Genomic DNA, 27,412 nt, shown 5'->3' on the forward strand with positions numbered 1-27,412 from the left:
ACACATACAGACTTACACAGAAATACTGTTGTCACCAGACCCACAAAGACATTCTAAGACTCAGACCCTCACGGTCCCACAGCTGTGCCTCACACACCATCATATAACAGTTCTTGTTCAACGTTCCGAAATGTGTATGGATCCACTTCTGTGCCCAGCACACATGCCGTCGTGCTGTCTCAAAGATCACCCCACTGGTGCACAACCCCACACATTTACTCAGCATGTGCTGCCGCTGACACACTTCCACATACTTCACACACTCACCCCTGCCCAGCTTTTCAAGTGTATCTGGAGTCACACACATCATGTCACACAGCCTCATCCCTAGTGCCCGTTGCACACCAGCTCCCGCCATGATGTGTTGGTGCACGTGCTGTCTCATACCACCTGGACGCTGTCACACTCAGTTTCACATATACCATTACAATTGTGAAGCCCCATGTGCCATCTCCCATGGTCACACATGGCAGCCCACAGTGTCATGCAATAATCGTGGACACAGATACACACACACACCCCCAGTCCCACACAGACTCACATCTCTATTTTCAGGACTCTGGTGGTTTTATTTTACAGAAGCTTTGAAGGTCCAGCCCAAGGTTTTTCTAGGTCCCAGAAGGTTGGGTGGGACACACTGCTGGCTAGAAATGGGGAGGGAACACCAGACCTGCCCTGAGGCCATTCTTTGTGCCCTCATGAGCTGAGTGGGGCCACCACAGAGGTGGTGGTGGTGGGAGGCACAGGGCCTGTGGGGAAGGAGCCTGTGGGTGAGCCCAACAGGGGTCCTGGGAATGGCATGATATGGCTCACAGGCCCTGACAGCACTACAGGGCCCAGGCCTTGGTAGACATGGGCAGTACCAGGTGGGCCCAATGTCAAGCCTGAGGTCACCTCCCCACAATTCCCGCTACTGCTGCCCCCAGCCACCACCATGAAGCCGCCAGATGGTCCTTCTGCTGCTCCTGTAGCTCCTAGGCTGGATCCCCGTTTCTTTTTCCCTTTCCCAGAAGCCTTGCGATTTCGAGTCTGGATACCATCCTTCCTCATGGTCAGTGGTCGGTTCACCTGCCAAGAGGGAGGCCATGGCTGTTTCCCAGCTCCACATCTTGCTCTATGACTCCTCCAGGGATGACCAATTCACCCCACTTCTAAGAAGAGAGAACTTATGACAAGAATCCTGAAGTTTTCAGGCTGTGAGTTTGGGAAAGCCTCTCAGGTTGATGGGAGCTGCCCCTGGTCTAGGGCAGGGCAGGGGAGTGGAAATTAGCTGATGGCCTAGGGAGGAGGTAACAGGTGGGAATCAGGAGAGAGGGTGGAGGGGTGAGGGAATGAGGGATGGAGGAAGGGTGAAGGAGGAGGAAGGAAGGAAATATCTAATGGAGAAGGGAAGGGGGAAGGGTGGAGGGGAAGGAAGGGAAATGGGAGGAAGGAGAGGAGGGAGGCTCCAAGGGCCCTGGGTCACCTGGTGTAGCTTGTAGTAGAGGCCGCAGGCGTTGCACACAGGGTCCCCGCTGGCATTTCTCCGCCACAGTGTCGTGGTGGTTGTCTGGCAGTTGGTACACTGGGTCCCTGCCCTTTTGCTGACAATCTGGGGGAGAGAGCAAGTAAGCATGGACACACTTCTGGGTGGAGGACCAAAGAGGTGAGGGTCAGGTTGAAGGCAGGGTTTGCTTCAGGGAGAGGGCTGGAGTTTCTGTGTGGGTGAGGACAGGGCCTCCCTGCCAGGATAGGCATTTGGAGTATTTTATGGGGCACTACACAATTTGCATGTAACTTTGGCCATCCACTGGAATCATTATGTGAATTAGAAGTAATTCCCCTGCATCCTAGCCAGTTCAACCAACACATCTGAGGAGGGTTTCAATCAATCCCTAGTGGTTCAAAGTGCCCCAAAGTGATCCCAGTGTGACGCAAAGGAAGAAAAGTGCAGGGAGAGGATAGGATTCCTGTTTGCAGTCTATGTTGTTTGGTCAAGGATAAGAGGTACTGTACAAAGCTAGTTTCCTGGGTGGATGGGGAAGGAGCGGAGCATGTGGGTTCTTATAGATCATCAGGACTGGGATTTCTGTGCAGGTTGAGAACAGCAGGGATGGCAAGGCTTGGTGTTACCAGGCGCTTCTTGGGTCGGATGAGGGGCCTGTTCTGCCCATTCATCTTGTGATAGAGGCCACAGGCATTGCACAGGTAGTGACCTGTCCTGTCCCGCCGCCACAATGGTGTCGCCGTTGCTCCACAGTTCACGCATTCTCTGGCCTCTGGTGGGGTAGACAGAGGGCAAGAAGGACTTAGTCTCAGACCAGCTTTCCCTTGGTCACCCCCACCAACCTCAACCTCCCAGTCCTTTTTTGAGAACCTCACCACAGGGGGTTAGGGGCAGAGTTCCACGAAGCTTAGGGGAAGAATAAGGTGCTGGATTGAGGGGGCTCCCAGTGGGAGAAAAGTAGGTACTAGAAAAGTCAGGACCCCCGTAGGCACTGCTAGGGACTGGAATTGAAGGTGGTGCAGTCCCCAGTGTCAAGAGGTCTGGACTCATCCGCTCCGTCTTTAAGGTCTCCAGGAAGCTGCTTCCCCCTTTCCCATCCAGATCTTCTGAGGCCTGGGGAGAGGAGTCCTCACGGGTGGGGCACACAGTTGAGGCAGGGTAGAGCCCGGTCTTGCCATAGGCCCAGCTAGCATATGGTGAGCCCCCGGGGATCCCCTCCATACAGTTGATCAGTGGGTACACCTGAAAGACTATGGGGGTATGGGAAAGAAAGAGGAAAGAAGAGAAACAATCAGTCTAAATTCGTCTTACTTTCAGGGTCTAATGATGCCCAAGAGCCCCAATATGGTGACCAAGTTTCCATGCTTTGAACAGGTGACCAGAAGAACTGCTGGTGTTTGAGTGACTCCAGTGTTCTGAGCCATAGTGGTTGCTCTGTCCCCTGACCTCCAACCATTTCCAAATGAGCTTTGAGGATGACTTGTTGGGATTTGGAACCACATATATTACCTGGAAACTCCAGCCACTGTCTACTTCCATCATTGCTTCCCGGTATGGCTACCCCAAGAGGACAGGTTGGGGAGCAATGGCATTCCCAGTTCTGGACTTGACTAGGAGTCAGCACAGAGATGTGAAGCCTTGTCCCATTTTCCAGAATTGACTCTTTGAAGGATTCTGGGTTTCCATGACAACCTTGACAGCACAGAACCAGTGCCAAGATAGCCACCCAAAGAAGTTACCTGGGGAGTGTCTGTAGGCCTCAGTGTCCCTGTAGTAGGCCAGTGCGGCAGCTGCAGCCGTGGCAGTGCTGGCGGCAGTGGAGGAGGCTGCTGTATCCAAGCCCTCAGACCCGGGGGGAAAGAAGACCCCCGATTCTGGTGGTGAAGATACCAAGGCAGGGTCCATAAACTGGGGTAGGGGCTCGGAGGTCCCCAAGGCCCCGAGGCCAGGGAACTCCATGGGGCCTCTGGGGTTTGACCTGTGAGGACAGGAGGGGTCCTCAGACATAGAAACGCCCTTCTCCCCTCTCTATTCCCTCTTCCTCCTTTCTCCTTCCTCCCACTCCATTCCCTCAATCCTCTTATCCCCCTTTTCCACCTCCCTAGTACCCTCCTCTTGCCTCCTCTGTCCACCCTCATCTCTCCCTTATCTTCCATTCAGTTCTCTTACTCCCTATCCTGCCTCTTTCCCCTTCTTCCTCTTATCTTTCCTCTCCTCCTTTTCTTTCCTTCATACCCTCCTTTTACTTCTCTTCTGTTTTATCTCCTCTCTATTTTCTCTCCCCATCTCTTCTTTCTCCTCCTCTCCCCCTCTTCCTTCACTTTCTACTCTTCCTCCTCCTTCCTTCCTCCCTGCTCTCTCTTTTTCCCTTCTTCCTCTTCCTCTCCCTGTCCTTCTTTTCTCCCTGGTCCTCTATCTCTTCTCTCCTTCTGTCTCTTCCTCCTCTTCCTCCCCTTTTCTTAGCCACCTCCCCCCTTCCCCATTCAACAACTGCTTCACTCCTCTTTCCTTCTCCTCCTTTGTCCTCACCTCCCCTCTTTTGTCTTCATCATTCTCCTTTGCCTCCCTTTCTGCTCATCTCTTTCCCCTTCTCATTTTTTCTTCTCCTCCTCCTCCACTTTCACTTCTTCCTCTACCTCCACCACCTCACCCTCCTAGGAATGTGTAGGTGGGGTGGGCTGAGCTGCAGAACCAGAGTCCCTTGAACTCCTTGGTCATTCCCCAGACCTTGGGGTTCAGCCTCCTGTCTCCCCAACTTCATCCCTATCTGTTGCATCTTGCCTTCTGACTTTCTCAGAAACCCCATGGTTTCCGGCTTGACTGTCCCCTCCTCCACCTCCGTTGAGTGTGCAGACAGAGGGCCCCCTCAGTTCCTCCCTGTTTCATGGGGGGGTCAGTAGCCCCACTGCTTATCTCTGCCATCCCCGCCCAACTTTTGAAATCACCCCAAGGCCTGTGGCTTCCTCTGAGGAGGGGGACAGGTGGGAGGTGTTCCCTCTGCCTGTACCCTGTCCTCTGGGGAGGTCTGCCATAGTTCTGCTTTCAAGTTCGTTCAGTCCCCACCATCCCCAGGCCTTAGTTTCCCCATCTGCTGGATAGGAGGTGATGACAGGGGTCTTTGCCCCTTTCCTCTATTCTTCTCTGTGTGTATCTCTTGTCTCCTTGTGTTTCTTTTCCCCAACCCTGCTTCTTGTCAAGTCTGGCTCTCTATTTCCCTCCCATTTTTCTATGCTACCATGATTCGTCTTGCACTCTCTGTGCTTTTATAAATGTCTGTTTTTCCTCCTCCCTTTGTCTGTCTTCCCATGTCTCTGATTCTCTTTCCATCTTTATCTCTCCTTTATCTCTTTTTGTCTATCTCTTTCTTTGCTCTCTATATTTTTCTGTTTCTCTTTTTTCCTCTCCACTCATCTCTCTGAATGTCTGTATATCTCTCCTGCTCTGTCTCTTTCTGCTTGTTTGTCTCTTCCTTCGTGTTTCTCTCTGGGTCCTCTGGCCTTATTTTAATGTCTTTCTCAATGTTCTCAAACCCCTGATCATACCCTTCTGCACACAACCCCAGTTGAGGAGTCAGGAAACCTACCCCCACCCTTGACTTGCCCTGTCAATCTGAAAGCCTTGGTCTCCCTGTCTGTAGGGTGAAGTGACAGAGATAAAGAAGACCACCTTCCCCTGCCTAAGTGACCCATTGTATTGCCTATGTAGACAGGCTCACAGCTGGGCCCTAGGTTGGGGTTGTGCTGGGAAAGAGACAGCCCTGTCAATGTACCTACCATCAACCTTCTCTAGGCCCCAAGGCACCTTCTGTCTTCTCTGGGGACAGTGTCTTGCCTCCTCATCTCCAACTCCATCTCTTTCCTCTCTGTCTTGCCATGATTCTATCCTTGAGTCTCTCTCTGCATTTCTATCTTACTCTCCTTTTCTGCTCCTGAGTCTCTCCCTCTTTCCTGTCTCTCCATCTCTCTTACTCTTCCTTTGAGTCTCTGTTTTTCTTCTTTCTCTTCATGTCTCTGTATTTTGCTCCTTTTCTGTCTCTCCTCTCTTTGTTTTTTTTCCTCCTTTTTCTCTGTCTCGATTTGTTTCTTACTCTTTTTGTCTCTGTTAACCACTGTACTTTTATCCCCTCATCCTCTCCTCACCAGCACCCCCCCAGTCTCCTTCCAACCCCACTGCCCCTGTCCCTACACCTTGTACCTTGGCAGGTCCAGGACTGCCCACCCCTCTCTGGCAGGGGCCCACCTCCCCCCCCCCCCCCCCCCCCAGTTATCTCTCTGGACAGAGATAAAGTTTATCTCGAGGCTGGGGGATATGAAAACTCCTTATCAGCTGCCCCACTAGAGTAAGTGCTGCCCCAACGGGTGGCAGGCAGCTGGCCGGCCCTCAGCTCTCCCTCTGTCCAGCCCCTCACCCCAGGTAACGTCCCCACCCCAGCCCTCAAGGGAGGGTTCCTCGGGACTGAAGGGAGTACAGATGGGATCTGGGGGCAGATGAGTCTTGGGAGAGTCTGAGATGGAGTTTGAGGATTAGATATGGGGTTAAGGAGTCAGGGGTTTGGGGAATAACTATGGAGTTTGGGGTCAACAAATGCGAGTTTAAGAAGCAGTGAAAGGTTTGCTTGAAAAGTCACATTTTGGGATCAGAAATAAGTTGGGAAGGCAGAATCAGTGTTGGGGATCAGAGGCAAAGTTTGAGAGAGAGGGAAAGTTGAGAAGTTGGAGCTATAGTTTAGGGGTCGGGGTGGATTCTGAGAGTCATGGAAAAGTGTGAGGGTCCAAGGGTTTTGCTGGAGCAGAGACGGAGTTATATAGGCAGGCAGAGGTGTGTCTGATGACTAGAGATGGCTTATAGGAGCACAGGATGAGTTTGAGAATAGAGATACAATTGGAGTGCAGAAAGATTGGGTCCAGAGAGGGCACCTAGGGGGACAGAGAAATATCGGGACGCTAAGATGGGGTTTAGAGAAGGCAGACAGGAGGATTCATGTGACAGAACAGATTGAAGGGGTGGACTTGGTGTTTGGAGTGATGAAGACATTTTTATGCATAGGCAAGGAGTTGGGGGAGAGAAATGGTTTTAGGACATCAGAGAGAAGTCACAGGGAACAAGTACAGGATTTGAGAGGCAGTGATGGGGTTTAGAGCATGGAGCTAGGGTTTGGCAGTCCAGAGACAGGTTTAGGAGGTCAGAGAGAGAATTGGGGGCAGAGACGGGTGTTGTGGAGTAGGCAGGGGCTTCAGAGCAGAAAGAGGTGTGCGTGGTGGTGGGCACAGAATTGAGCCTTTGTGGTGAATTCAGAGACAAGTTTGCGTTAGTGAAAGTCATATTTGGGGCAGAGGTTAGGATTTGGTGGGATGAAAGCATGTTTCAGGTCAGAGATGGAGTATGGTGGGCAGAGTTAAGGGATCAGGAGAGCATAAATATCTTGGAAGCAGTGGATGGGAGTCAGGGCAGAGAGAATTGGATTTAGGGGGCAGATTTGGGGTACAGATGGGGGTTGGAAAGATAGAGGTGGTCTGGAAGAGCTGTCAGGGGATTCAGGGGTGGTAGACACTTTGGGGACCAGTGGTGGGTTGGGGAGCCTAGAGCAGGCTGGAGGAGTAGCCTTGAAGTAAGGGGCAGCAGGCCCAGGGTTTGCCTTGCTGGGGGCTTTTAGGGGGCTGAGACTGACCTGGGCTGGTTGGTGCGGAGGGTTCAGCTGCTTTGGGGATGTGACGAGCTCAATGTGATCCCAGGGGGTGTCCAGGCTGGCCTTGGCCTTTGAGGCTCCCTTCCTCCTTCCCTCCCTCCCTCCCCTCTCCCTCCTCCCTCCTCTCCAGGGAGTGGCTGGTGCCCCAGTGGGTGGGGCAGGCCAGGGGAGGGGGCGGGCCCCCTACTGGTGGGGCACCTCTTGGGCAGTGGGGCCTTCTTCCACCCCACCTGCCCACCCTGTAGATTCTTGGACCCTGTTTGACTTGGGCTTCTGTGGGCTTCAGTGTCCAGTCAAACAAAAATGGGCTGAAAGCAAGATAAAATGAAAATAGCAGATATGGTTTCATGATCCCACTGGGCTTTTCAGTGAGTTTTACAAACGTAAAGCCCCTACTGTGTGCTTATCCAGGTGAGGGCTGGCCCCTTATGTATGTGTCTTCCTGGCCAGAGGGAGAGAAGGGCTGTGACTGTACCCATTTTGCAGGTGATAAGAATGAGGCTCAAAGAGGTTTGGTGGGAATTTGAATCAAGATGTTGGTGGGACATCTTCAGGACCCAGGCCCACCCCGGGGACCAGGCCAAGACTGGCGGGAAGCAGAGGCACATTCACTCAGCGCCCCACTGGGGCTTACGCCAGCTCTGGCCTGCCCTGGGGCAGCAGATAAGTCTTATCAGATGGAGGCCGGCGTGGCTGTTGGCTCCGCGGTGGTAACAGGCTGTCTTGGGCTGGGGGGGGGGCGGGGCTGGGGGGGCGCCCAGGGACAGTGGCCTCAACTTCTTGCCCGCCATGCGGCTTTGGAGGCGGGAAACAGGTGGGACTAGGGGTTGGTTCCTCTGCAGGTCCTTGAGTAGGATAAAAGGGGAAAGGAAGGAGGGACGGATAGAGAAGGGAGAGAGGTAGAGAGATGGGAATGATGAGACACAGATAAATAGAGAAAGAGACAGAAAGAGACGTAGAGCTGGAAGGAGACAGAGAGAGGGCACAGAAAGGAAGGAGGGGTGAGAGACGCACAGAGAGGGGCAGAGACAGTTAAGGGCAGACAGAGGCTAAGAGAAAGGGAGACAGGTAGAGAAGGACAGAAGGTGCAAGATAAAGCCTGAAAGTGACAGAGGCCAAGGATACAGATGGAGAAACTGAGAAGGGAGAGAAAGATGATACAGAGACGGGGAGGACAGAGACACAGATTCAGCGACAGAGGCTTTGAGAGGAAGTGATGAGACCCCAAGTAGCAGCCTGGCATATGCCCTGGGTAGGTGGTGCCAGGGTGGGTGGGATGGGAGGGGATGTGGACTGATGTAGACCCGTGTGGCCTGTGGCCTGAGAGGGACCTCCAGAGAGCCACTGGGCCCCTGTGCCACCTTCTTATCCTGTTCTCCTTCCCCCACATAGTAACAATGGTGACAACGACCACTGTCTCATTGCTGACACAGACCCGTGTCCTATTCTGAGCACTTTCCCCATGTAAAATCATTGAATAAACATGTAAATATAGCTGTCCAACTTGGGTCCCTGTAGGGCAGGGGGTAAGACTAACCAGCCATGGCCCTGGGACTCCACGGGCCGGGGAGTTCCCTGGTCCACCCATTCTATGGATGAGGTGACCGAGACACACCAAGGGCAGAGGGCAAGGATGAGTAGGCTCTGCTCACTCACTGGCCCACCCCAGAGGGATTTTATCATCCTCATCTTACCTGTCTGGGCCTCACTGTCCTCATATGCAAAATGGAAGATTTGAGGAGGAAAGGAGGCTATTTATTGAGCTCCTGCTCTGTGCCCCACTCTGTGCCAAGCCCTTGTCAGTAACAGAGAGGACAAAGACCCCTATGACTCAAGTGATGATTTCAGGACATCCACTCTGGAGCTGGCCCACCCTCATTTATGGGCCACCCTTACCACTGACTGGCGTGTGGCCTTGGGCAGTTACTGTCACCTCTAGACTTCAGTTCCTCATCTGAAAAGATGGGGTACTAGCGGCCACTCCACAGGATGATTAGAGCAACTCAATGAGACTTTATCCATTAAGTGATTTCAACTCACTTGATTCTGAAATCTCAATAAATGTTAAGTATTCTTATTTATTCATTGAGTGCCTACTGTGTATGAAGGATGGTATTTGGTCCTATTTTATTAGCACTACTTCTAATGCTAGTACTAATGCTAGTAATATGCTGATACCAATACCAGTACTAATTCTAACACTGATACTAGCACTAATGCTAATTTTAATAGTGATACTAATAATGTTTATTATTAGTAGTAAGCATTAATAGTAATGGGCTTCCTGGTGGTTCAGATGGTAAAGAATCTGCCTGCAATGCAGGAGACCCAAGTTCAATCAACCCACTTCAGTATTCTTGCCTAGAGAATTCCATGGACCAGGGAGCCTAGTAGACTACAGTCCATGGCGTCGCAAAGAGTCAGACACGACTGAGCGACTAACATAACATAACATAAATAATTATGCTAATTCTAATCTAATATGAGTACTTTATTAATATTCATACTAATTCTAGAACTAAATTATTATTCATTTTAATTCTATCAACGACTCCAGTGGCTAATAATAATAATACTAATTCTGATACTAACGTTTTTCCTAGCACTAATATAATAACCACAGCAGCATTGTTTGCCAAGCCACCCCAAGCACTGTGCTCAATGCTCTCCATGCATCATTTTTATCCTGATCTCACCAATCCTTATGGTGTAAGTGCATATAATTGCCCCCATCTTCTGGACTGGGAATAGGTGCAGAGAAATGAAAATGTTCATCCAAGGCCTTGGGTTCTTTCTTGTCTCAGCTCTGACTGATTTGCTGCCTGATTCCTGGGCAGGTCAACCTCTGAGCCTCAGTTTCTTTGCTTGGAAAATGGGTATAATCATGGAACCCACCTCAAATGTTGTTGAGAGGCCACTCAACACAGGGCCTGCCTGCACATCATAAATGGTAAGCTCTGTAGTAGTAACTCTCTTCACTATTATTAGAAATAGCAGGTGCAGTGTTGGGGTAAGGTGGGGAAGTCTACCCTCTGCAGAGGCATGTCTCAGACAAGGGTTTGGCTGCTGGACTCACAGCCCATTTCTTCATAACTGGAGTGGAGAAAGGGTTCAGAACGGAAGTAAAGCGTGGGGAGTGGGGGCCTCAGGGCTCTGCCTCCATCAAGAACCAAAACCCTGAGGCTCTGAGGCCAGGCCTCACCCCATTCCCTCCCCCATCCCTGTGGAGGGGGCACAGGCCCAGAAGTCTGTGGTGACAGTTCAGCCAGCAGGGAGGCAGCTGGGAGTGGGCAGATAAGGGAATCTCCAGGGCCAGGCCAGGCTTTGGGGGAGCCCAATGAGGGCGGGGGTGGGGGCGGGGGTGGGTGTCTGGGCCAAGCATCCTTTCCCTCAGGCCTCCATTTGAGACTCAGCCCCAACGGCCTCTCTTCCTCTCTCTTCCCAGAAGCCTTCCCTGACTGGTTCCCTCCCTCCTGGCATCTTCTGGGGCTCCAGAGCTTGGTCCAAGCCCATGGCATTTGGACTATTCTTGTCTCTTCCAGACTGTGGAGTCCATCAGGGCTGGGACGAGCCTGACTCCCCTCCGTGTCAGTAGCACCTGGAGAAGCGTCAACCAAAGTCGACTAAGGAATCAGATGTTTGCCTTAAAACCACACTATTTTGTTTTTAAGAGAAAACTATAAAAGATACTATAACAAGCACTCACCTTTGTCAAATGTTAATATTTTGCCCTATTTACTTTAGGTCTTTTTTAAAAGAAATATATTACAGATACAGTTGATACCCTTGCACCAATTTAATTTCATTTCCCCCTCTCCTTCCACTACCTTGAATTTGGTGTTTATCTTTCTCATTAATGTTTTGATGTTTTACATTGCATTACTGCACATGTATGTACCCATGAACAACAAATGATACTTGGGAGTTTTGGCCTGTTTTTGACCTTCATACAAATTAAATCATATAGTATGTGCTTATTTTGCTCAGCATAATATCTGTGAGATTCATCCACATTGTTGTATAGCTCATTTTTTTTTATTGAGATGTAATTCACATACCACAAAATTCACCCTTTAAAGTATACATTTCAGTGATAAGTAAATTCACAAGGTGGTACAACTGTTAACCACTTTCTGATTCCAGAACATTTTCATCATCCCATAAAGAAACCCTGTGCCCATTAGTAGCCATTTCCCTTTCCATTTCCCCCTCCCCACAGCCCCTGGCAACCACTAATCTACTTTATATCTCTATGGAGTTGCCTGTTATGGACATTTCATATAAATGGAATCATACAACATGTGGGCTTTTGTGACTGGCTTCTTTTACTTCACATAAAGTTTTCAAGGTTCGTTAATATTGTAGCAGAGAAGGCAATGGCAACCCACTCCAGTACTCTTGCCTGGAAAATCCCATGGACGGAGGAGCCTGGTAGGCTGCAGTCCATGGGGTCACGAAGAGTCGGACACGACTGAGCGACTTCACTTTCACTTTTCACTTTCATGCATTGGAGAAGGAAATGGCAACTCACTCCAGTGTTCTTGCCTGGAGAATCCCAGGGACGATGGAGCCTGGTGGGCTGCCGTCTATGGGGTTGCACAGAGGCGGACACAACTGAAGCGACTTAGCAGCAGCGGCAGCATGTTGTAGCATGGATCAGTACTTCATTCCTTTTTAGGGCTGAATAACTTTCTATCACATGAAAACTTTATTCTGCTATTCATTCATCCAATTAGTGAACAGTTTTGGCTGCGTGAATAATGCTACTATGAACATGTGAAAATTTTTATGTGGATATATATTTCCAGTTCTCTTGGGTGTGTATCTAGGAATGGAATTGCAAGGTCCTGTGGTAATTCTCATTTCAGCTTTTTGAGGAACCTCAAAGGTATTCTCCAGAGTAGCTATATGAAGGTTATACATCCTCTCCAGCACTTGTTACTGTGCTCATTTTTGATCCTAGTAAATGTGATATGGTATCTCATTATGCTTTTGACTTGTATTTCCCTGATGGCTAATGATATTGAGCATCTTTTCATGTGTTTGTTGGCTTTTTTTTTTAACCATACCATGAAACCTGCAGTATCTTAGTTCCCTGACCAGGGATTGAACCCAGGCCCCAGCAGTGAAAGCACTGAGTTCTAACCACTGGACCACCGGGGAATTTCTGGTTGGCCATTTGTATATATTCTTTATAGAAATGTCTATTCACATCCTTTGCCCATTTTAATTGGGTTGTCTTTTTATTTTTGAGTATTAAGAATTCTTTGTTCTGGATGCTGGACCCTTATCAGATATGTGATTGCATATATTTTTCTCTTATTTGTGGGTTATCTTTTCACTTTCTGGAGAGTGTCCTTTGAAGCACAAAAGCTTTTAGCTTTTTTTTCCTTGGATGTGTCATGCAGCTTGTGGAATCTTAGTTCTCTGACCAGAGGTTGAACCCAGGACCTTGGCAGTGAGAACATGGAGTCCTAACCACTGGGCAGCCAGGGAATTCTCAAAAGTTTTTAGCTTTGAAGAAGTCCAGTTTATTTATTTTTCTCTTTGTTTGCTATGCTTTAGGTGTCATATCTAGGAAACCATTGCCTAATCCAAGGTTGTGAAGATTTATGCCTAGGTTTTCTTCTAAAAGTTTTATAGTTTTAGTGCTTTGTGTTTAAGTCTTTGATCCATTTTGAGTTACTTTAATGCGAAGTAGGGGTCCAGTTTAATTCTTTCCAGCTGTCCCAGCACCATTTGTTGAAAAGACTATTCCTTCCCCCATTGAAATGTCTTGGCACACTTGTCAAAATCAATTGCCCATGGTGCATAAATTTATTTCTGGACTCTCAATTCTATTCCATGGATCTGTATATTTATCTTTATGCCAATACCACATAGTCTTGATTGCCATATTATGTAAGTTTTTAAATTGGGACATGCAAGTCTTCCAACTCTGTTTCTTTTTCAATAGTTTTGTAGCTATTCTGGATCCCCAAAATTTCCACTTGAATTTTAAGGTCAGTTTGTCAATTTCTGCAAAGAAGTAAGCTGGGATTCTGATAGGAATTGCACTAAATTTGTAGATCAATTTGGGGAGTATTGCTATCTTAATGCTATGAAGTCTGTAATTCATAAACATGTGATGTGTTTTTATTTAGGTATTCTTAATTTCTTTCAACAATGTTTTATAGTTTTCAATGTATAAATCTTGCCCATCTTTTGTTAAGTTTATTACTAAGTATTTTCTTTTTCTGATGCTATTGTAAATGAAATTGTTTTATTAATTTCATTTGTGGGTTTTTCTTTGCTAGTGTATAGAAATACAATCAAGTTTTCTATGATCTTGTGACTTACAACCTTGCAGAGCTTTGTTGTAATGGCTTTGTTGTGGGTTCCTTAAGATTTTCTGTGTACAAGATCATGTTATCTGCAAATAGAGATTGTATAATTCTTTCTTTCCAATATGGATGTCTTTTATTTCTTTTTCTTGCCAACTTACCCAGACTAGAACCTCCAGTACAATATTGAAGTGCTGAGGGGGGATATCCTTGTTTTGTTCCTCATCTTCAGGAGAAAGTATTCAGTCTTTCACCATTAAATATGATGTTAGCTGTAGATTTTTTGTAGATGCTGTTTATCAGGTTGAGGAAGTTCTCTTCTATTCCTAGTTTTTTGAGTGTTTTGTGTTTTTGTTTTAATTTATTTTTAATTGGAGGATAATTGCTTTAAATGTTGTATTGGTTTCTGCTGTACATCATTGTGAATCAGCCATTGTTGAGTGTTTTATCATGAAAGGGTGTTGAATTTTGTCAAATGCTTTTTCTGTATCTGTTAAGATCCTGTGGATTTTGTCTTTTATTCTATTAATATGGTATATTACATTAATTGATTTTCACATGTTGAACTAATCTTACATTCCAAGGATAAATCCTACTTGGTTATGGTGTATAATCCTTTTATACGTTACTGCATTCTATTTACTAGTATTTTGTTGAAGATTTTTGCATCTGTATTCATAAGTGATATTAGTCTATAGTTGTTTTTTCTTACCTTGTCTTTGTCTGGTTTTGGTATCAAGTAATGATGACTTTGTAAGTTCATTCCCTTTTATTGCCAAGTAGTTTTCCATGGAATGGATATACCATATTTGGTTAACCATTCATCTGCTGATGGACATTTGGGTTGTTTACAGTCTTTTCTTTATTACAGCAAACCTGCAACTTACAAACTCATACATCTCTGTGCACACACATGTGGAAGAGTTTTTTTTTCCTGGGGCAGGGGATATCAGTCTATCCATCCTTCCACTTCCCCACCCATCTATCCATCCACCTGTCCACGTACCCCTTTATTCATCTATCCATTTACTGCCCTTCCTTCCTTATTTCTTCCTTTCTGTTATTCCTTTTCTTCCATCCTTCCTTTGTTCCTTCCTTCCTTCCATAAATCATCTATCTCTTGGAGCATAGCATCTGGGTCCAAGGCAAGTTATTTTTGTAAAAAATAGGCAGGAAACCTGCTACAGCTTTTGGCAAAGCCTTTCATGTGCTAAAACTCACATCCTTAACCATCCTCTGTCCCCAGCATTTTGGGGGCTCCCTGGGAGTTTACTCATAGGGCATGGCTAAACTACCATCTGGAGACCAGAGTCCACAAGACTAGGGGCTCCCTCACCTTAAAGAGAGTCTCATATGTACTCCTTCATCCATCTCTTATTTGCCTAGGTACCTGTACTCTCCCCTTTCCTCTTTGCCTGCCTCATTCACCGGTTCCTCCTCTTGTTTCAGAACTCTATAAGTGTCCTTGGATCTCTTCTCTAGTTGACATTTTCTCTCTTGGTGAACTTATCCAGTCTCTGTCTTCAGAGTATCTCCAGAATCTAACCACTTTTCACCACCTCTCCCACCAGCACCAGTGTTACTCATCTGAACCACTGCAGTAACCTCCTCCTCAGGGTCCCCCAGCTTCCACCCTCAACCTTGCAATCTGTTTTCCTCAAAGCATCCAAAGGGAGCTTGTTAAATCCTAAGTCAGGTCATGGCTCTCCTCTGCTCATGACCCTCCTGTGGCTCCCCTGTGACTCAAAGTAAAAGCCAGAGTCCTCTCCATGGCCCATGAGGCCCCGCACCATCTGTCCCCCCAACCTCTCCCAGCTTACCTCCTGCCACTCCCCCCACTCTGCTCCTCTGTACTAGCCTCTTCGCTGCTCCTCACAGACACCAGACCCCTGCATGTATCATGGCCTTTGCACTAGCTATCCTCTCTGCCTGCTATGTTCTTCCTGTAGCTATTGGCACAGCTCCCTCCCTCATCTTTTCAGGTCTGGGCTAAAATGTCTTCTTTCTCAGTGAGGTTTCCCTGACCATCCTATTACATATTGGAAAATGCTTCAGTTTTTTTAAATCTGTTGCCACTTTTCCAAAGAACCTATCATCCTCTAACACACTTGCTGTTTTCCTTACTTAATTTTATTTCTTTTCTGTCTCTCCCACTAGAATGGCAGCTCCACAAAAATAGATAAGTTTATCTCTTCTGTTCAACACTGTCTTTCCAATGCCTGGAACAGGCCCAAGCACACAGTAGGTGCTCAATGTATGTTTATTGATTGACTGAATCAGTAAATGGTGGGGGAAGAGGACAGAAACAGAGAAAATTTGTTCTTGTCCCATCTGTCTCCTCTTGTCAGGAGCAGAGCCTCAGTTGAGATGAGTCTGAACCTACCAGATCCAAACGTAGAAAGTGCCACATTCCGCAGGGCTGAAACCAGCTAAGGTGCTCCAGGAGGAGGTAGTATTATCTGGGCTGGCCCTTGAAGGCCCCATGGGAATCACAGAGATCTTGGAGTTCAGTCAAACCAGTTGGGTGGAATAAACAGCAGGCAGCACTTGGCAGGAGTGAGCTGAATCGAAAAGGATGAAAAGGATAAGCTCACTGACAAGGGGAAATCTATCGGGGGTCTTGAATCCCAAGGTGATGACCCTGAATTTGGTCCTCAGAGATGTCATACCCCCTGGTCACTGACCCCCAAATAGCTCAGAGACCTTATGTTCTAGAAAAACAGCCATATATAATGCTGAGACAGTAATAATAAAGAGCTCATGTTAATTGAAAGTTATTTATTGGGGCAGCTTGGATAGGGGACTCTCAGACATGTTGGTCCCAAACCCACCTCAGATCGCCCAGCAAAATGCACAAAGTGCCCGAGTCCTCAGTCGTTAGAGGTTTCTGGGCCTGGGTGAGGGTTTGCAGGAAGGAAGGGACGGGGTGACGTGGCAGGGGGTAGAATGGCAGAGCACTAACCTCCATCATGAGGAGATATAGTTGGGACACCTCAATCAGGTCTTCATCAGGGTCTCGGAAGTAGATGGACATAATGGGCCCTTTTGCCCCTGTTATGGGAACTGGACCCTCCTCAATGACATCACAAGCCTGAAGTGGGAGGAGAGAACAAAAATCATGCATTCACAGTCCATGTTTGAGACCAAAATTTCATTCTTTACCGTGGCCTAGAAGACCCCTGTATCTTTCACATTTCATTTCCTACCATTCTCTTCTCCCTCACTCTGTTCCAGCTACTTAACAGCTCTATGACCTCAAGCAGAGTACCTAACTGCTCAGCACCTCAGTTTCCTCATCCATCAAATGGGGATGATAATGTGCCTAGTAAGTGGCAGAGTCAGAATTCAAACCCAGGCAAGTCTGGGCCAAAGTCCATACCCTTAACCCCTATGCTTTACCCACTTTACTTCCAAGCCAGACTTTTTCACTGATATTTTCCAAAAGGGTCCAGGTCAATTTGCACAAAGTAGATTTAATACCTCAATCTGTGTTCCCCAAAAGGAGGACCAATGTCCCCTTCACATGAAATCATCTTAAGTATTACAGGGACACTAAATTAAATTATAGTGAGTCAAAAAAAATTACAATGAGTCAGAAATTATTCCCTATTCAGTCCTCTTTCAATCCTCCTGATTATATCAAGAAGAAAGTGTCTGGTGGATGCAAAGTCCTTGATACCTCTCTAACCAACCTAATTTTGTCAAGCCCAGAGATTGGGGGAAGCAGAAGTGGCTAGAATCTAATGACACTGCGATGCTTTTACAGCTGTTTGTTTTTTATAATTGCCTCCCCTTTATGCCAAGATATGATGGGTTTCCACTTACTTGGTTGAATATTTTCTTTTTACACAAATGTATTTATATAAATAGAGTTTAGGTATACTGTTTTCCACAAGGGTGATGTAAAGTTTTCTTTTAAAATACATTTGTTTATGGGGAAAATTATGTCCATGATAATGAGTAAACAATGGTGTGCAAACCTTATCTGGATGTGATGAAACCTGTTATGTCTGAAGTTTGAGTCATGCTTCTGTTTTCATTGCATCTGTGGCAGCTTTCTCAAAAGAAGATGGAAGTCTGACTCACCTTGAGGCACTGGACCATTTCCTCCAAATGCATCTTTGTGATCAGGCATATATCCAGGGAGCCGGGGACCAGGTGAGTGGCTTTGGGTTCAAATTCCTTTCCCACCTCGTGGAGGTTAAATTTCTGGTCTCCAAAACACAATGCTTTCTGGTCTCCCTGTTTGGGGGGAGAAAACAACCTGGAACTAAACCTCCAAGGTGAGTGTGAGGCACAGCCCCCGATCTACCCCAACAAGGTTAACAAAGAAATAGAACAAGGCTTTGATGAAAAATAGCCACTTGGTGCCCCACTCTTATCTTGTTCCCTAGACGCAAATGCTTTCAATGTGTTTATGTGTTTCTTCTAGAAATTATTTCCATACCTCCAAATAATATGTTGATACTATCCATGGCAGAGACTATAATCTGCCTGCTTAATATACATTTCTCCCCTTTTTCTTTTAAACACAACCCAAGTTTCAGTGGGATCTATTGCACACCGAGCTTTAAAAACCTGCATTTCCCAGCATTCCTTGCTGGGCAGCCATGGAAGGCTGACAATGAAATGTTAGCAGAGGCTGTGAACCATGCTTCTGAAAACCTTCCCACCCCACTGAGCTGAAACTTTTTGCCTACTCATTTCCTCCTTTCAGCCACTGCCCACACCCTGCCTGCCTACCTCTAGACTGATTGTTGAATGAGAGAAAGAGAAAACTCTTTTATTTAACCCACTTAGCTTAACCCAGTTAAATTTTCTCCCACGTGCCTCCAAACACAGTCCCTAACTGATGTGCCACTATTTCTTGATTTGGCAACTTCAGACATTTTCTATCCTTTTCCTGCTATGATAAATGAGAATTTAGCTCATCCACAATACTACCCCTCCCAATAGAATTCTGTCATCAGTTTTAGCTCCTCTTTTGATTCCTTTACAATTTAAAAATAACCCACTTGCACCTTAATGTTTTGATGGATGAACATAGTATCTCATTGACCCAACTATCCTCTTCATCTTGCCTCTTTCTCCTGTGCCTGTCAACTTTTGCCATTTTTATTTATTTATGTATTTAATGGCAAAATATTTTAATTTTTCATAAAGCTATTTCCCCTACTCCATAGACACCACACAGAAAAGAATCTGTATGCATGTCTTCTGGTTGAGCAGGAGGATGAGACTTCTGCCATTAAAAAAAAAAAAATCACTTTTATAGTCCCTTCATATCACCATGGTGAATACTACATTCATTCTATCAGGAAATGACTTTATTTCACTTGAATGATAGTTCAGCTGAGTATAGAACTTGAGGTTGTAGGTTATTTTCCCATAGCCTTTTATATGTGGCTTCATTGTCTTCCTGAATCTGGTATTGCTGATAAGACGTCTGCTGTTAATCTGTTTTTCATTTCTTTTATATATGATGCATCCACCCTCCACTCTTGCAGCTTTTAAGACTTTTCTTGATCCTAGATGTACTGAAATTTCACTCCAGTGTGTCCAGTTACCAAGGACTGAGGCTTCATATGCCTATTATTGTTGATGCATGCAGGGCCCTTCTCTTGTTTTACTTGTATACTTAATCTCTTTATCTCCAGTCTTCATTCCTGTCCCCAACATAGGCAATGATTATAATGTGTTTGATGTTCATTCTTTGGTTTTCATAAGTTATTGTAAAAGGTGTATTATTGTTTTATGTGTGTATGTTATAAATGGTACTGTGCTATAGACATGATTTGGCTTCACCATCTTCATTCAGCATGATCTTTTTAAGATCCGTCCATCTTGCTGTGTATACATCCAGTCTGATACTGCATGATTCTATTTTTACGCATGACATTTGATGTTGGAGCTTCCCAGGTGGTGCTAGTAGTAAAGAATCCATCTGGCAATGCAGGAGATCCAAGAGACTTGGGCCCAGTCCCTGAGTTGGGAAGATCTCCTGGAGTAGAAAATGGCACCCTACTCCAATATTCTTGCCTGGATAATTCTATGGGCAGAGGGACCTGGCGGGCTACAGTCCATAGGGTTGTAGAGTTGGACACAACTGAGAGACCAAGCACACAGCACAGAGCACACATTCCATGTTAATTTTACATTTTTTTTTTACCCTGTTTGCCATTCATGGGCCCTTTCCATTGAAGGCAATCAGTGTCTCTGCATCTCCCACTCTGGGAGTTGTTCCAAATTCTCAAGGATTGTTCAATCTCTGGAAACCTTTTTACCTTGAATCTGTTTTTCTTGGGGACGTTCCTTCTCCTGACCCAAACTGGACTGATTGTGTTCTAGGTATCTTTCTGGATCTTCCTCTTAGTATCCACTGTTTCCTGACTTTGATGTCTTATTCCTGGATTAATCACTCATTTTGATAACATATTCTCAAGTAATTTTGAAAGCAAGTAGGCCAAACTTCTGAGTCTTTTTATTAATATGTCTAAGGATGTTTTATTCTACACCCACCTTGATTAATAATTTGTCTGGTTATAGAATTCTAGGTTGAAATGTTTTCCCTCAGAATCTTGAAGTTGTTCTTCTGTTGTCTTCTGGTCTCTGACTCTTGGGAAATCTGAAGTCTGCATATTTCCTTTTCCTTTGTAGTTGAACTACTTTTTAACCTCTCTGAAAACTTCTAGGGGCTTTGTATTTATTTTGATGTTCTATAATTTCTTAGGAACATATCTAGGTGTAAACATGCTGGATACTCAGCTAACTCTTTCCATATAAGGACTGGAAAGTTCTTTCACATTATTCTGTGGTTATTTCTTCCCTTCCTTTTTCTTCACTGAGTAGTGAAGTCCCACTGTTCCGAGTTTGGAATCTCCTCCACTGGTCCTTTCTAAATTTTTAAATTGTGTGTGTGTGTGTTTTGGAGTTTTAGGCTACTTTTTAAAGTAGTATAATCAAATTTTACCCCAGCTGCAGTTTGGCATTTGGGGAAGTTGTTACCTCAAAAGTCATGACCTCCATGCCCAGGATCTTGGAATAAAACATAGTGGTGTCTTTGAGTCTCTTTACTGTCATCACAATGTGGTCAAGTCTATGGATAAGACACAGGGAAGGGGTCCGATTGTTGTCCCTCCATGACTAAAAAAAGAAAAAAAAAGAGTCAAAAGAGACCACACTGCCACTGGTCACACCCATGTTTCCTGTGTTTCCTTCTCCCCACTTCCCCTCACCTCCCTAGTGACTATACTTCCTTCTACCCGCATTCCAAGGGGAAAGTCCTGGGAGGAATCTTCAGTACTTATTGCTCATGTGTGGATTCACAAGAGTCCATGTGTCTGCTATGACCACCCTCCACTGTTTTCTTATTCTTTTCCTTCTTCCAGAGGGATAGAGGTGAAGATAGGAGAGTTGAGACCAAAAACCAAACTCTTCTTTGTTTTCCCAGAGCTGGAATTCATCTCTTTTTTTTTTTTTTTTATTCTGAGCTCAGATCAAGTGTAGAAACCTTCATAGTTATATAAAGTTCTGCAGTAAAAACTTTTCATCATTGCTCAGAACTGATCAGCCTTTCATACATGTACACCCACAACCAACTCTCACTTACCCACCAATAAGCCCCTTAATTATCCAGTCACCTTTACACACACACCCCCAAACACACACACACACACACACCCCTTATTTTAAATTATTTTGCTTCTCAGAACTACAGAGATCATGCATCAGGTACACCGGGTGGTCTTCTGATGCTCAGATTTGGCTACTTTCATCACTGATCCACTTTAGTAAGAGCAGATCTCAGAGAATGGAATTCATCTCTTTTATAAGAAATAATAAGACACAGAGGAGGCCCACTTCCATGAGTACAAAACCTTTATTGGCCAATTTAAAACTCAGTCCCTTCCTTTATCACTCCACAGTTAATCACAGAGGACAGGACAAGAAGGGAGCATCTCAGATGCAGTGATGTTTCTGGCATGTGTGCCTACAGATCAACACTGACACGTAGGGGGACAGCACACCACCCTACCACTCATTTCCTGCCTTCAGCACACGTCCCACCAGATCTTTCTCTTGATTCGAGTTCTTTAGTAATTTGTATGTTTACATTACATCTGCTACAGGATTATAAGATGCCTATGCACCATAAATTGCAGAGTATAGTGGTTAAGAAATATATTGTGGAGCCAGACTGATATTTACTTACTCCCTGGGCTGAGAGAGTTTGGTTTCCACTTCTGGAAAATGGGTATGATTTTTTTATATGTTTTATAGTACTGTTGTGAACAGCTTAAAAAAAAAAGTTGGGAGGAATTCCCCGGTGGTCCAGTGGTTAGGACTTGGTGCTCTTACTGCCAGGGGCCGGGGTTTGGTTCCTCTTTGGGGAACTAATATCCCATAAGCTGGGCAGTGTGGCCAAAAAAAAAACTTACAACAATGCCTGATAGCAAGTGCTATAAGAGTTAAGGATGATGATGTTGTGGTCATCTTGTTAAAATCCAGACTCTCTGTACTGTGACCCTCAGTCTTTGCAACCTATTTATTTATTTATTTTCACTGCCTCAGTTTTTAGTTGTGGCACTTGGGATCCTTCATTGTTGCTCATGGGCTCCAGAGTACATGGGTTCTATAGTTGAGGCGCCTGGGCGTAGTTGCCCTGCTGGCATGTGGGATCTTAGTTCCCCCATCAAGAATTGAACCTGTGTCCCTGCATTGCAAGGCAGATCCTCAAGCACTGGACCATCAGGGAGATCCCCTTATTCATTGCTCTTGGATTCCAAGCCACATTGTCCTTTGGCCTGTTCCTCATAAGGGCCATCCTTGAACCTTTAGCCTCGGGGCCTTTTGCACATGCTAGTATATGTCTCCTTGATTAGAATATAAGCTTCATAAGCGTAGAAATTTCTGTTTTGTTCCCCACTGTGTCCCAAACAGCTAGCAGATGTTCTATAATATTTGTTCAATTAATGAATATCTACTACGATAATTAGACCCAGTGCCTGGCACAAAGTCTGGCTTATGTTCTAGTCCACTCTGTTCTATTCTGCTGTGTTCAATTCCCTTTCAAACCATTACATTTAAGAAAAAAACCCATTACATTTTAAACAATCACTTCACTTGAGCCCCAGCTTTAAAAAAAAAAATACTGTGCTTTTCTATTTTCACGAGTGAAGGAGGCATTAGAAAAGTTCTTGAGTTCTGCTGTTTTCATGGATAAAGAGTATCCATATGCAAACAGAAGCCATAGAACTGGGGAAATGATTGACATTTGAGCTTCATTGAAACTAATGTTCTATGTATTAAAAATCTTATTAACCTTTTAATGTCTGTAGGATTGATAATAGCACTCCCTTTTCCGTCCTGATATTGGTATTTTATGTTTTTTCTCTTACTGAGAAAACAGAATTTACTAATAGTTTATTAATCTGTTCAAAGAACCAATTTTTGACATTAATTTTCTCTGTTGTATGTTTTCCATTTCTCCAGTTTCTGCTCTCTTTATAATTTCCTTCCTTCCACTTTCTCAGGGCTCAATTTGCTGTTCCTTTTCCAGGATATGGAAGCTGAGGTACTTGATTTTCAAGTTTTTACTTCTGTACACATTTAAAGCTATAGATTTTTCCTTGAGCACTGCTTTAAACTGCTTTAGCCACATCCCCCAAATCTGATAAGTATTTGGAAATCAACTAACTCCTTCCATTATTTGATGCCCTACTAGCTCACATTCACCCCCCAATTCTGCTTTGCAGATGTGGAGCTCCATCCTTGCAAATTCAAGGATAAGCAAAGCTGGCTCTCTTGAGGAACTGGAAGAAGGCCCATGTGGCTTGGAATCGGAGAGTGAGTGAGACAGGAAGAGGGGAAGGCCAGGCCAGATCATGCAGGGTTTTGAGATGAGGTTAGGGAGGCTGGTTTTTAAAAAGATGACTGAAGAAAAAATGCACAACCTAAAAGTTGTTGAGTTATGTTATATTTCAGGACTTGACTGAGGACTGAGGACAGTAGCCCAGGAGACAGCTGCCCAGATAGCTGAGGAGCTGCTCCAAATAGGTAAGGGAGGACTCTGGATATACAGGAATTTTTGCTGAAAAAAAAAACCAAAACCCATGTAGTCAAACATCAAAATATTACTGCTAATCACAAAAAGCAGCCTTCTCAAGTTAATGATTTTAGCACTTTTCCATGTATGGGAGGATGCAAGAGTCTGGGCTCATTGAAATCTTTTCTCAGGTATGCATCTTAACTACCTAGGGCCAGTATTCTTAACTACCTAGGGTATTTCTCCTAAATGCCCCCAGGGCGCATTATTGGGAGGCAGCTGCAGTGGCTGCTGGCTTGAGGCTAGGCAACATTCATTGTTTACTTGGAACAGCAGGCACCATTCCCTTTCTACAAGCAAGACACTTAAGCTTACTATGTGTCAAGCTCTGTTCTAAGCACTGCATAAAGCATAATCCACTTTATTTCTCACAACCAAATATATGTCTATATGTGTATTACATATGTAAATATATATAAACTAGAATGTCCAAAATACTATAGCCTCCCTCTGGCCTCCTCCACAGGGACAGCTTCTATCTTCCTACAAAGTCCTCGTCAAGGTCTCCTTCAGGGTGCCAGTGGCCCTTGGAATTCTTTTAGCAAACCTCAAGAGCAGCGCTCTTTCCTGGCCGCTCCCTGTCCCGCCCCACCCCAATGGCCCTGGCTGAACCAGCTCCTGGAGCCGCCCCTAGGGAGCTGAGCTGAGCGGCTACCCACTCCTGCAGACCTGCTGACAGTCTGCTGTGTGTTAGAGCAGGGGCTTTCTATGTCGCTCTGCTGCCCCCTGCTTGTCTTTGAAAGAGGAAAGAAGAAGGAAGAAGGTGGGAAAATGGATGAAAGCACACTGGGATAGCCACATAGAAGGGAAGCAGGTTGCCAGGCCCAGCTGGGAACTCTCAGCCTTGCTTGCCAGAACCCGTGCCCCAAGACCCCCGGGGGCTACCCCATTCACCTTGCTTCTCCAAAGTCCAACTCCACATCCTGGCCAGCAGCCTGGAGTGCAGATGGCACAGTGTGGTAGGCTAAGTGTCTTTGCCCTCAGCCTCCAGATAGCCCTCTGGCTCAATGCCTGCAGATCAAGGGGCAGGAATGGGAAGGCCACTGACTAGGGACTGCTGGTGTTAACAGAGGTAGATGGTGCAAGTACAAGGACTTCGACCTGAAACACAGGGCCTCGAAAGTGAAAGCCTAAGGTGTCTTAGCGAGCTCAGGCCACCATAATATAGTACTATAGACAGGGTAGCTGAAAGACTAATTTATTTTCTTACCTTTCTGGAGGCCAGAAGTCCAAGATCAGAGTGCCAGTATGATTGGGTTCAGATAATATCTGCCTTCCTGGTTTGTAGATGGCCACCTTCTTGCCAGGTCCTCACAAGGCAGAGAGAAAGAACAAACTTTCTGGTATCTTCTTCTTTTTTTGAAAAGTTCCCTGACCAGGTACAGAACCCGTAGCCCCTGCAATGGAAGTGCAGAATCTTAACTGCTGGACTGCCAGGGAAGTCCCTCTGGTGTCTTCTTATATGGGTATTAATGCCATCTTGGGCCTCCCTGGTGGCTCAGAGGTTAAAGCATCTGCCCGCAATGCGGGAGACCTGGGTTCGATCCCTGGGTCGGGAAGATCCCCTGGAGAAGGAAATGGCAACCCACTCCAATATTCTTGCCTGGAGAATCCCATGGAGGGAGGAGCCTGGTAGGCTACAGTTGACGGGGTCGCAAAGAGTCCTCATGACCTCATCTAACTGTAATTACCTTCCTAAAGCCCCTAATATATCACATTGGGGGCCTCAACACATGGATTTGGGGAGGGAGACACAAACATTCAGTCCACAGTTAAGGATTCCTTTGTAATAACATAGAAAAACTCCCCATCCTGAAGTTTGGGGAGGACCTTTATTCTAGGGTGTGAGATCTCTGATCTATTTAGAGTGTGTCTCCCAAGTGTAAGATCTTTGATCTGTTTGGGAGTCTGTGTCTGGCGTATGAAGTTAGGAACAGTCTGAGTTAGAGTATAACTACACTAATTTATAATGGATCTGTTTCCAAGCCAAGATCTCGAAGCTATTAAATATTCTCTGTCCCAGGGTGCGAGTTTATGAATGCTTTTGGGGTGTGAGCTCTGAAGTCCTCCCCTTCCCACCCCTTTCTCAACCCCATCTTCACCCTCCACTGCTGAGAGGGAACATTCATCAGCCCCATTGCTGTTCACCTTACCCGGAGCTGAGTGCCCTTTCTCTTGTTAATGACCTGTCTAGCCCCTGGGGCATGTGAGTTTCAGATTCTTGTACCTTCAGATCTTGTACACTCTAGATACCCACTCAGACAGTCACACAAATGCTTTGTGCTGTGCATATTGGTTTTGCTTAAGATTTTCCTTTATGAAGGATTACACATGAATATAGGTTTGTATGGGCTTCCCAGGTAAAACTAGTGCTATAGATCCCACCTGCCAATGCAGGAGACATAAGAGATGCAGATTCTATCTTTGGGTTGGGAAGATCCCCTGGAGGAGGAAATGGCAACCCATTCTAGTATTCTTGCCTGGAGAATCCCATGGACAGAGGAGCCTGGTGAACTATAGTTCATGGGTTTGCAAAGAGTCGGACACAACTGAAGAGACTTAGTACACAGCACACATAGGTTTGTATAAAAGGTTCCAAGAGTACATCCAGTATATGAACTACACTGGTGATCCCCAGCTCCACTCTCCAAAAATGACCACTGAAGTCAGTTTCTAGTGTTTCCTTACACACACACATATGCAGAGTCACCATAACCATCTCCTACCTACTTTTCCTGGTCAACAGCATGTCCCGTGGAAGGCATCCCCACCCCACAGGTAGTTCCATTCATTCTGTATCATGTTAGGTGGGTGCTCTGAGATACAGTATAAACCCCCACCATTTGTTTTACTCTGCAACTATCATTGGCTAGAAATGGACATTTACAAGGTTTTCCCGGCTGTTTGCTCCTGCCAGTCTTGAGCACACAGCTCTGTGCATGTGTGTGCACGTTTGAGTTAGAAGTGTGATTGCTGGGTCAAGGGTTCGTTCATTCAGTGGACACCTAATGAATGGGATCTGTGTACCAAGCACTGTTCTTGGCACTGGAGAGACATCAGAGAATAAGACAGATAAGACAAATGTCCCTGCCCACATGGACCTGACAGTCTAGCTGGGGAGGAGGGTGTCCAATTTTTATTTAGATGTTTCACAAGGTCTTGGGAGGTTTCACTCTCATCAGTGGTGCCTTTATTCCACTGCTGTCTGTGGGGTGGGGTCTGCAGCAGGAGGCAGGCTGCCTTGACCTTTGCTCTCTACAAGACCTGCAGGGGCTGGGGCTGGGACTATCTGTTTGGGGGTGTGGGTGTGTGTGTGTGCATGTGGCCAGGGATGGGGGATATGGAAACTGCATGGTCCACTGGAGAGAGTGAGAGGAAATAGGGATACAAGAGACCCCTTTATGGTGTTGGAGGGAGCTGAGGAGCAGACCACCCCCCCAGCTCACACCCACAGAGGGTGTGCTGGAATAGCAGGGCTAAGGAATCTAGTACCGTCTCAGAACATAGCATTGGGTGATCGGTGTCTGGACACCTTTGGGGTCACAGAGACAGGGGTGTGATCATCCTGGAGTCACACAGGGTGGGGTGTGAACACTCCTGGGGCCACATAGACAGGAGCGTGATGCCCACATGAAGCAGCATACACTGTGAACAGCCTTAGTTACTCAGATGTGGGTCTGGGCTTTCCAGAAGTCACACACACTGGACACTGCATACTTTTGGAGTCACACAGAGTGGAGTATAGACACTTCTGGGGTCAGACTGGCTAGTGTGTCGATATGGTTGCAGTCAAACAAACTAGACTATGGATG

The 27,412-nt window shown here is 46.0% G+C and overlaps 2 protein-coding genes, 1 long non-coding RNA gene and 2 other non-coding genes across 10 annotated transcripts in view; 1 reads left to right on the forward strand and 4 right to left on the reverse strand.

Annotated features, from left to right (window-relative positions):
- The window catches only part of LOC122689205, a 19,313-nt gene extending 7,666 nt beyond the window's left edge, over positions 1 to 11,647 (forward strand). The window contains exons 3-6 of one of the 6 annotated variants that reach the window (XR_006339740.1): positions 1,011 to 1,196; positions 2,861 to 3,037; positions 9,977 to 10,122; positions 10,618 to 11,647. This is a non-coding gene — a long non-coding RNA (uncharacterized LOC122689205). The remainder of the gene's footprint in view (positions 1 to 1,010; positions 1,197 to 2,860; positions 3,038 to 9,976; positions 10,123 to 10,617) is intronic. The other 5 variants (XR_006339739.1, XR_006339742.1, XR_006339741.1 and 2 more) reach the window with 5 other exon arrangements.
- On the reverse strand, positions 550 to 7,451 carry GATA1 (GATA binding protein 1). Its single transcript, XM_043895419.1, has 6 exons — positions 7,155 to 7,451; positions 3,226 to 3,464; positions 2,362 to 2,736; positions 2,113 to 2,258; positions 1,466 to 1,591; positions 550 to 1,068 (listed from the first exon to the last, which is right to left on the reverse strand). The coding sequence occupies exons 2-6, from the start codon at positions 3,443 to 3,445 to the stop codon at positions 697 to 699; spliced, it is 1,239 nt and encodes a 412-aa protein (XP_043751354.1). The 5' UTR covers positions 3,446 to 3,464; positions 7,155 to 7,451; the 3' UTR covers positions 550 to 696.
- Positions 11,648 to 16,002: 4,355 nt separating the features above from the next.
- On the reverse strand, positions 16,003 to 25,738 carry GLOD5 (glyoxalase domain containing 5). Its single transcript, XM_043897427.1, has 6 exons — positions 25,703 to 25,738; positions 24,498 to 24,564; positions 20,501 to 20,640; positions 17,582 to 17,737; positions 16,458 to 16,586; positions 16,003 to 16,056 (listed from the first exon to the last, which is right to left on the reverse strand). The coding sequence occupies exons 1-6, from the start codon at positions 25,736 to 25,738 to the stop codon at positions 16,003 to 16,005; spliced, it is 582 nt and encodes a 193-aa protein (XP_043753362.1).
- On the reverse strand, positions 20,982 to 21,053 carry LOC122691104. Its single transcript, XR_006340341.1, has one exon. It is a non-coding gene; the product is annotated as a small nucleolar RNA U2-30 (small nucleolar RNA).
- On the reverse strand, positions 21,199 to 21,278 carry LOC122691105. The gene has a single exon (XR_006340342.1). It is a non-coding gene; the product is annotated as a small nucleolar RNA U2-19 (small nucleolar RNA).
- Positions 25,739 to 27,412: the final 1,674 nt, after the last annotated feature.

Source organism: Cervus elaphus, chromosome X (genome assembly GCF_910594005.1).
Source record: "Cervus elaphus chromosome X, mCerEla1.1, whole genome shotgun sequence".
In the NCBI taxonomy this organism is placed as follows: domain Eukaryota; kingdom Metazoa; phylum Chordata; class Mammalia; order Artiodactyla; family Cervidae; genus Cervus; species Cervus elaphus.

Bases quoted from the DNA above. Each gene is read 5' to 3' on its own strand.
- GATA1 (XM_043895419.1), bottom strand. From the start codon at position 3,445: ATGGAGTTCCCTGGCCTCGGGGCCTTGGGGACCTCCGAGCCCCTACCC. The intron at 2,737-3,225 runs GTAACTTCTTTG...ATACCCCCATAG, and splicing joins GGCCTACAGACACTCCCCAG to TCTTTCAGGTGTACCCACTG. The intron at 1,592-2,112 runs GTAACACCAAGC...TCTCTCCCCCAG, and splicing joins TCCGACCCAAGAAGCGCCTG to ATTGTCAGCAAAAGGGCAGG.
- GLOD5 (XM_043897427.1), bottom strand. From the start codon at position 25,738: ATGGGGCTGATGAATGTTCCCTCTCAGCAGTGGAGG. The intron at 17,738-20,500 runs GTAACAACTTCC...CCCCCCAAACAG, and splicing joins TGGAGGTCATGACTTTTGAG to GGAGACCAGAAAGCATTGTG. The intron at 16,057-16,457 runs GTTAGTGCTCTG...TTTTCGATTCAG, and splicing joins TATATCTCCTCATGATGGAG to CTCACTCCTGCCAAGTGCTG.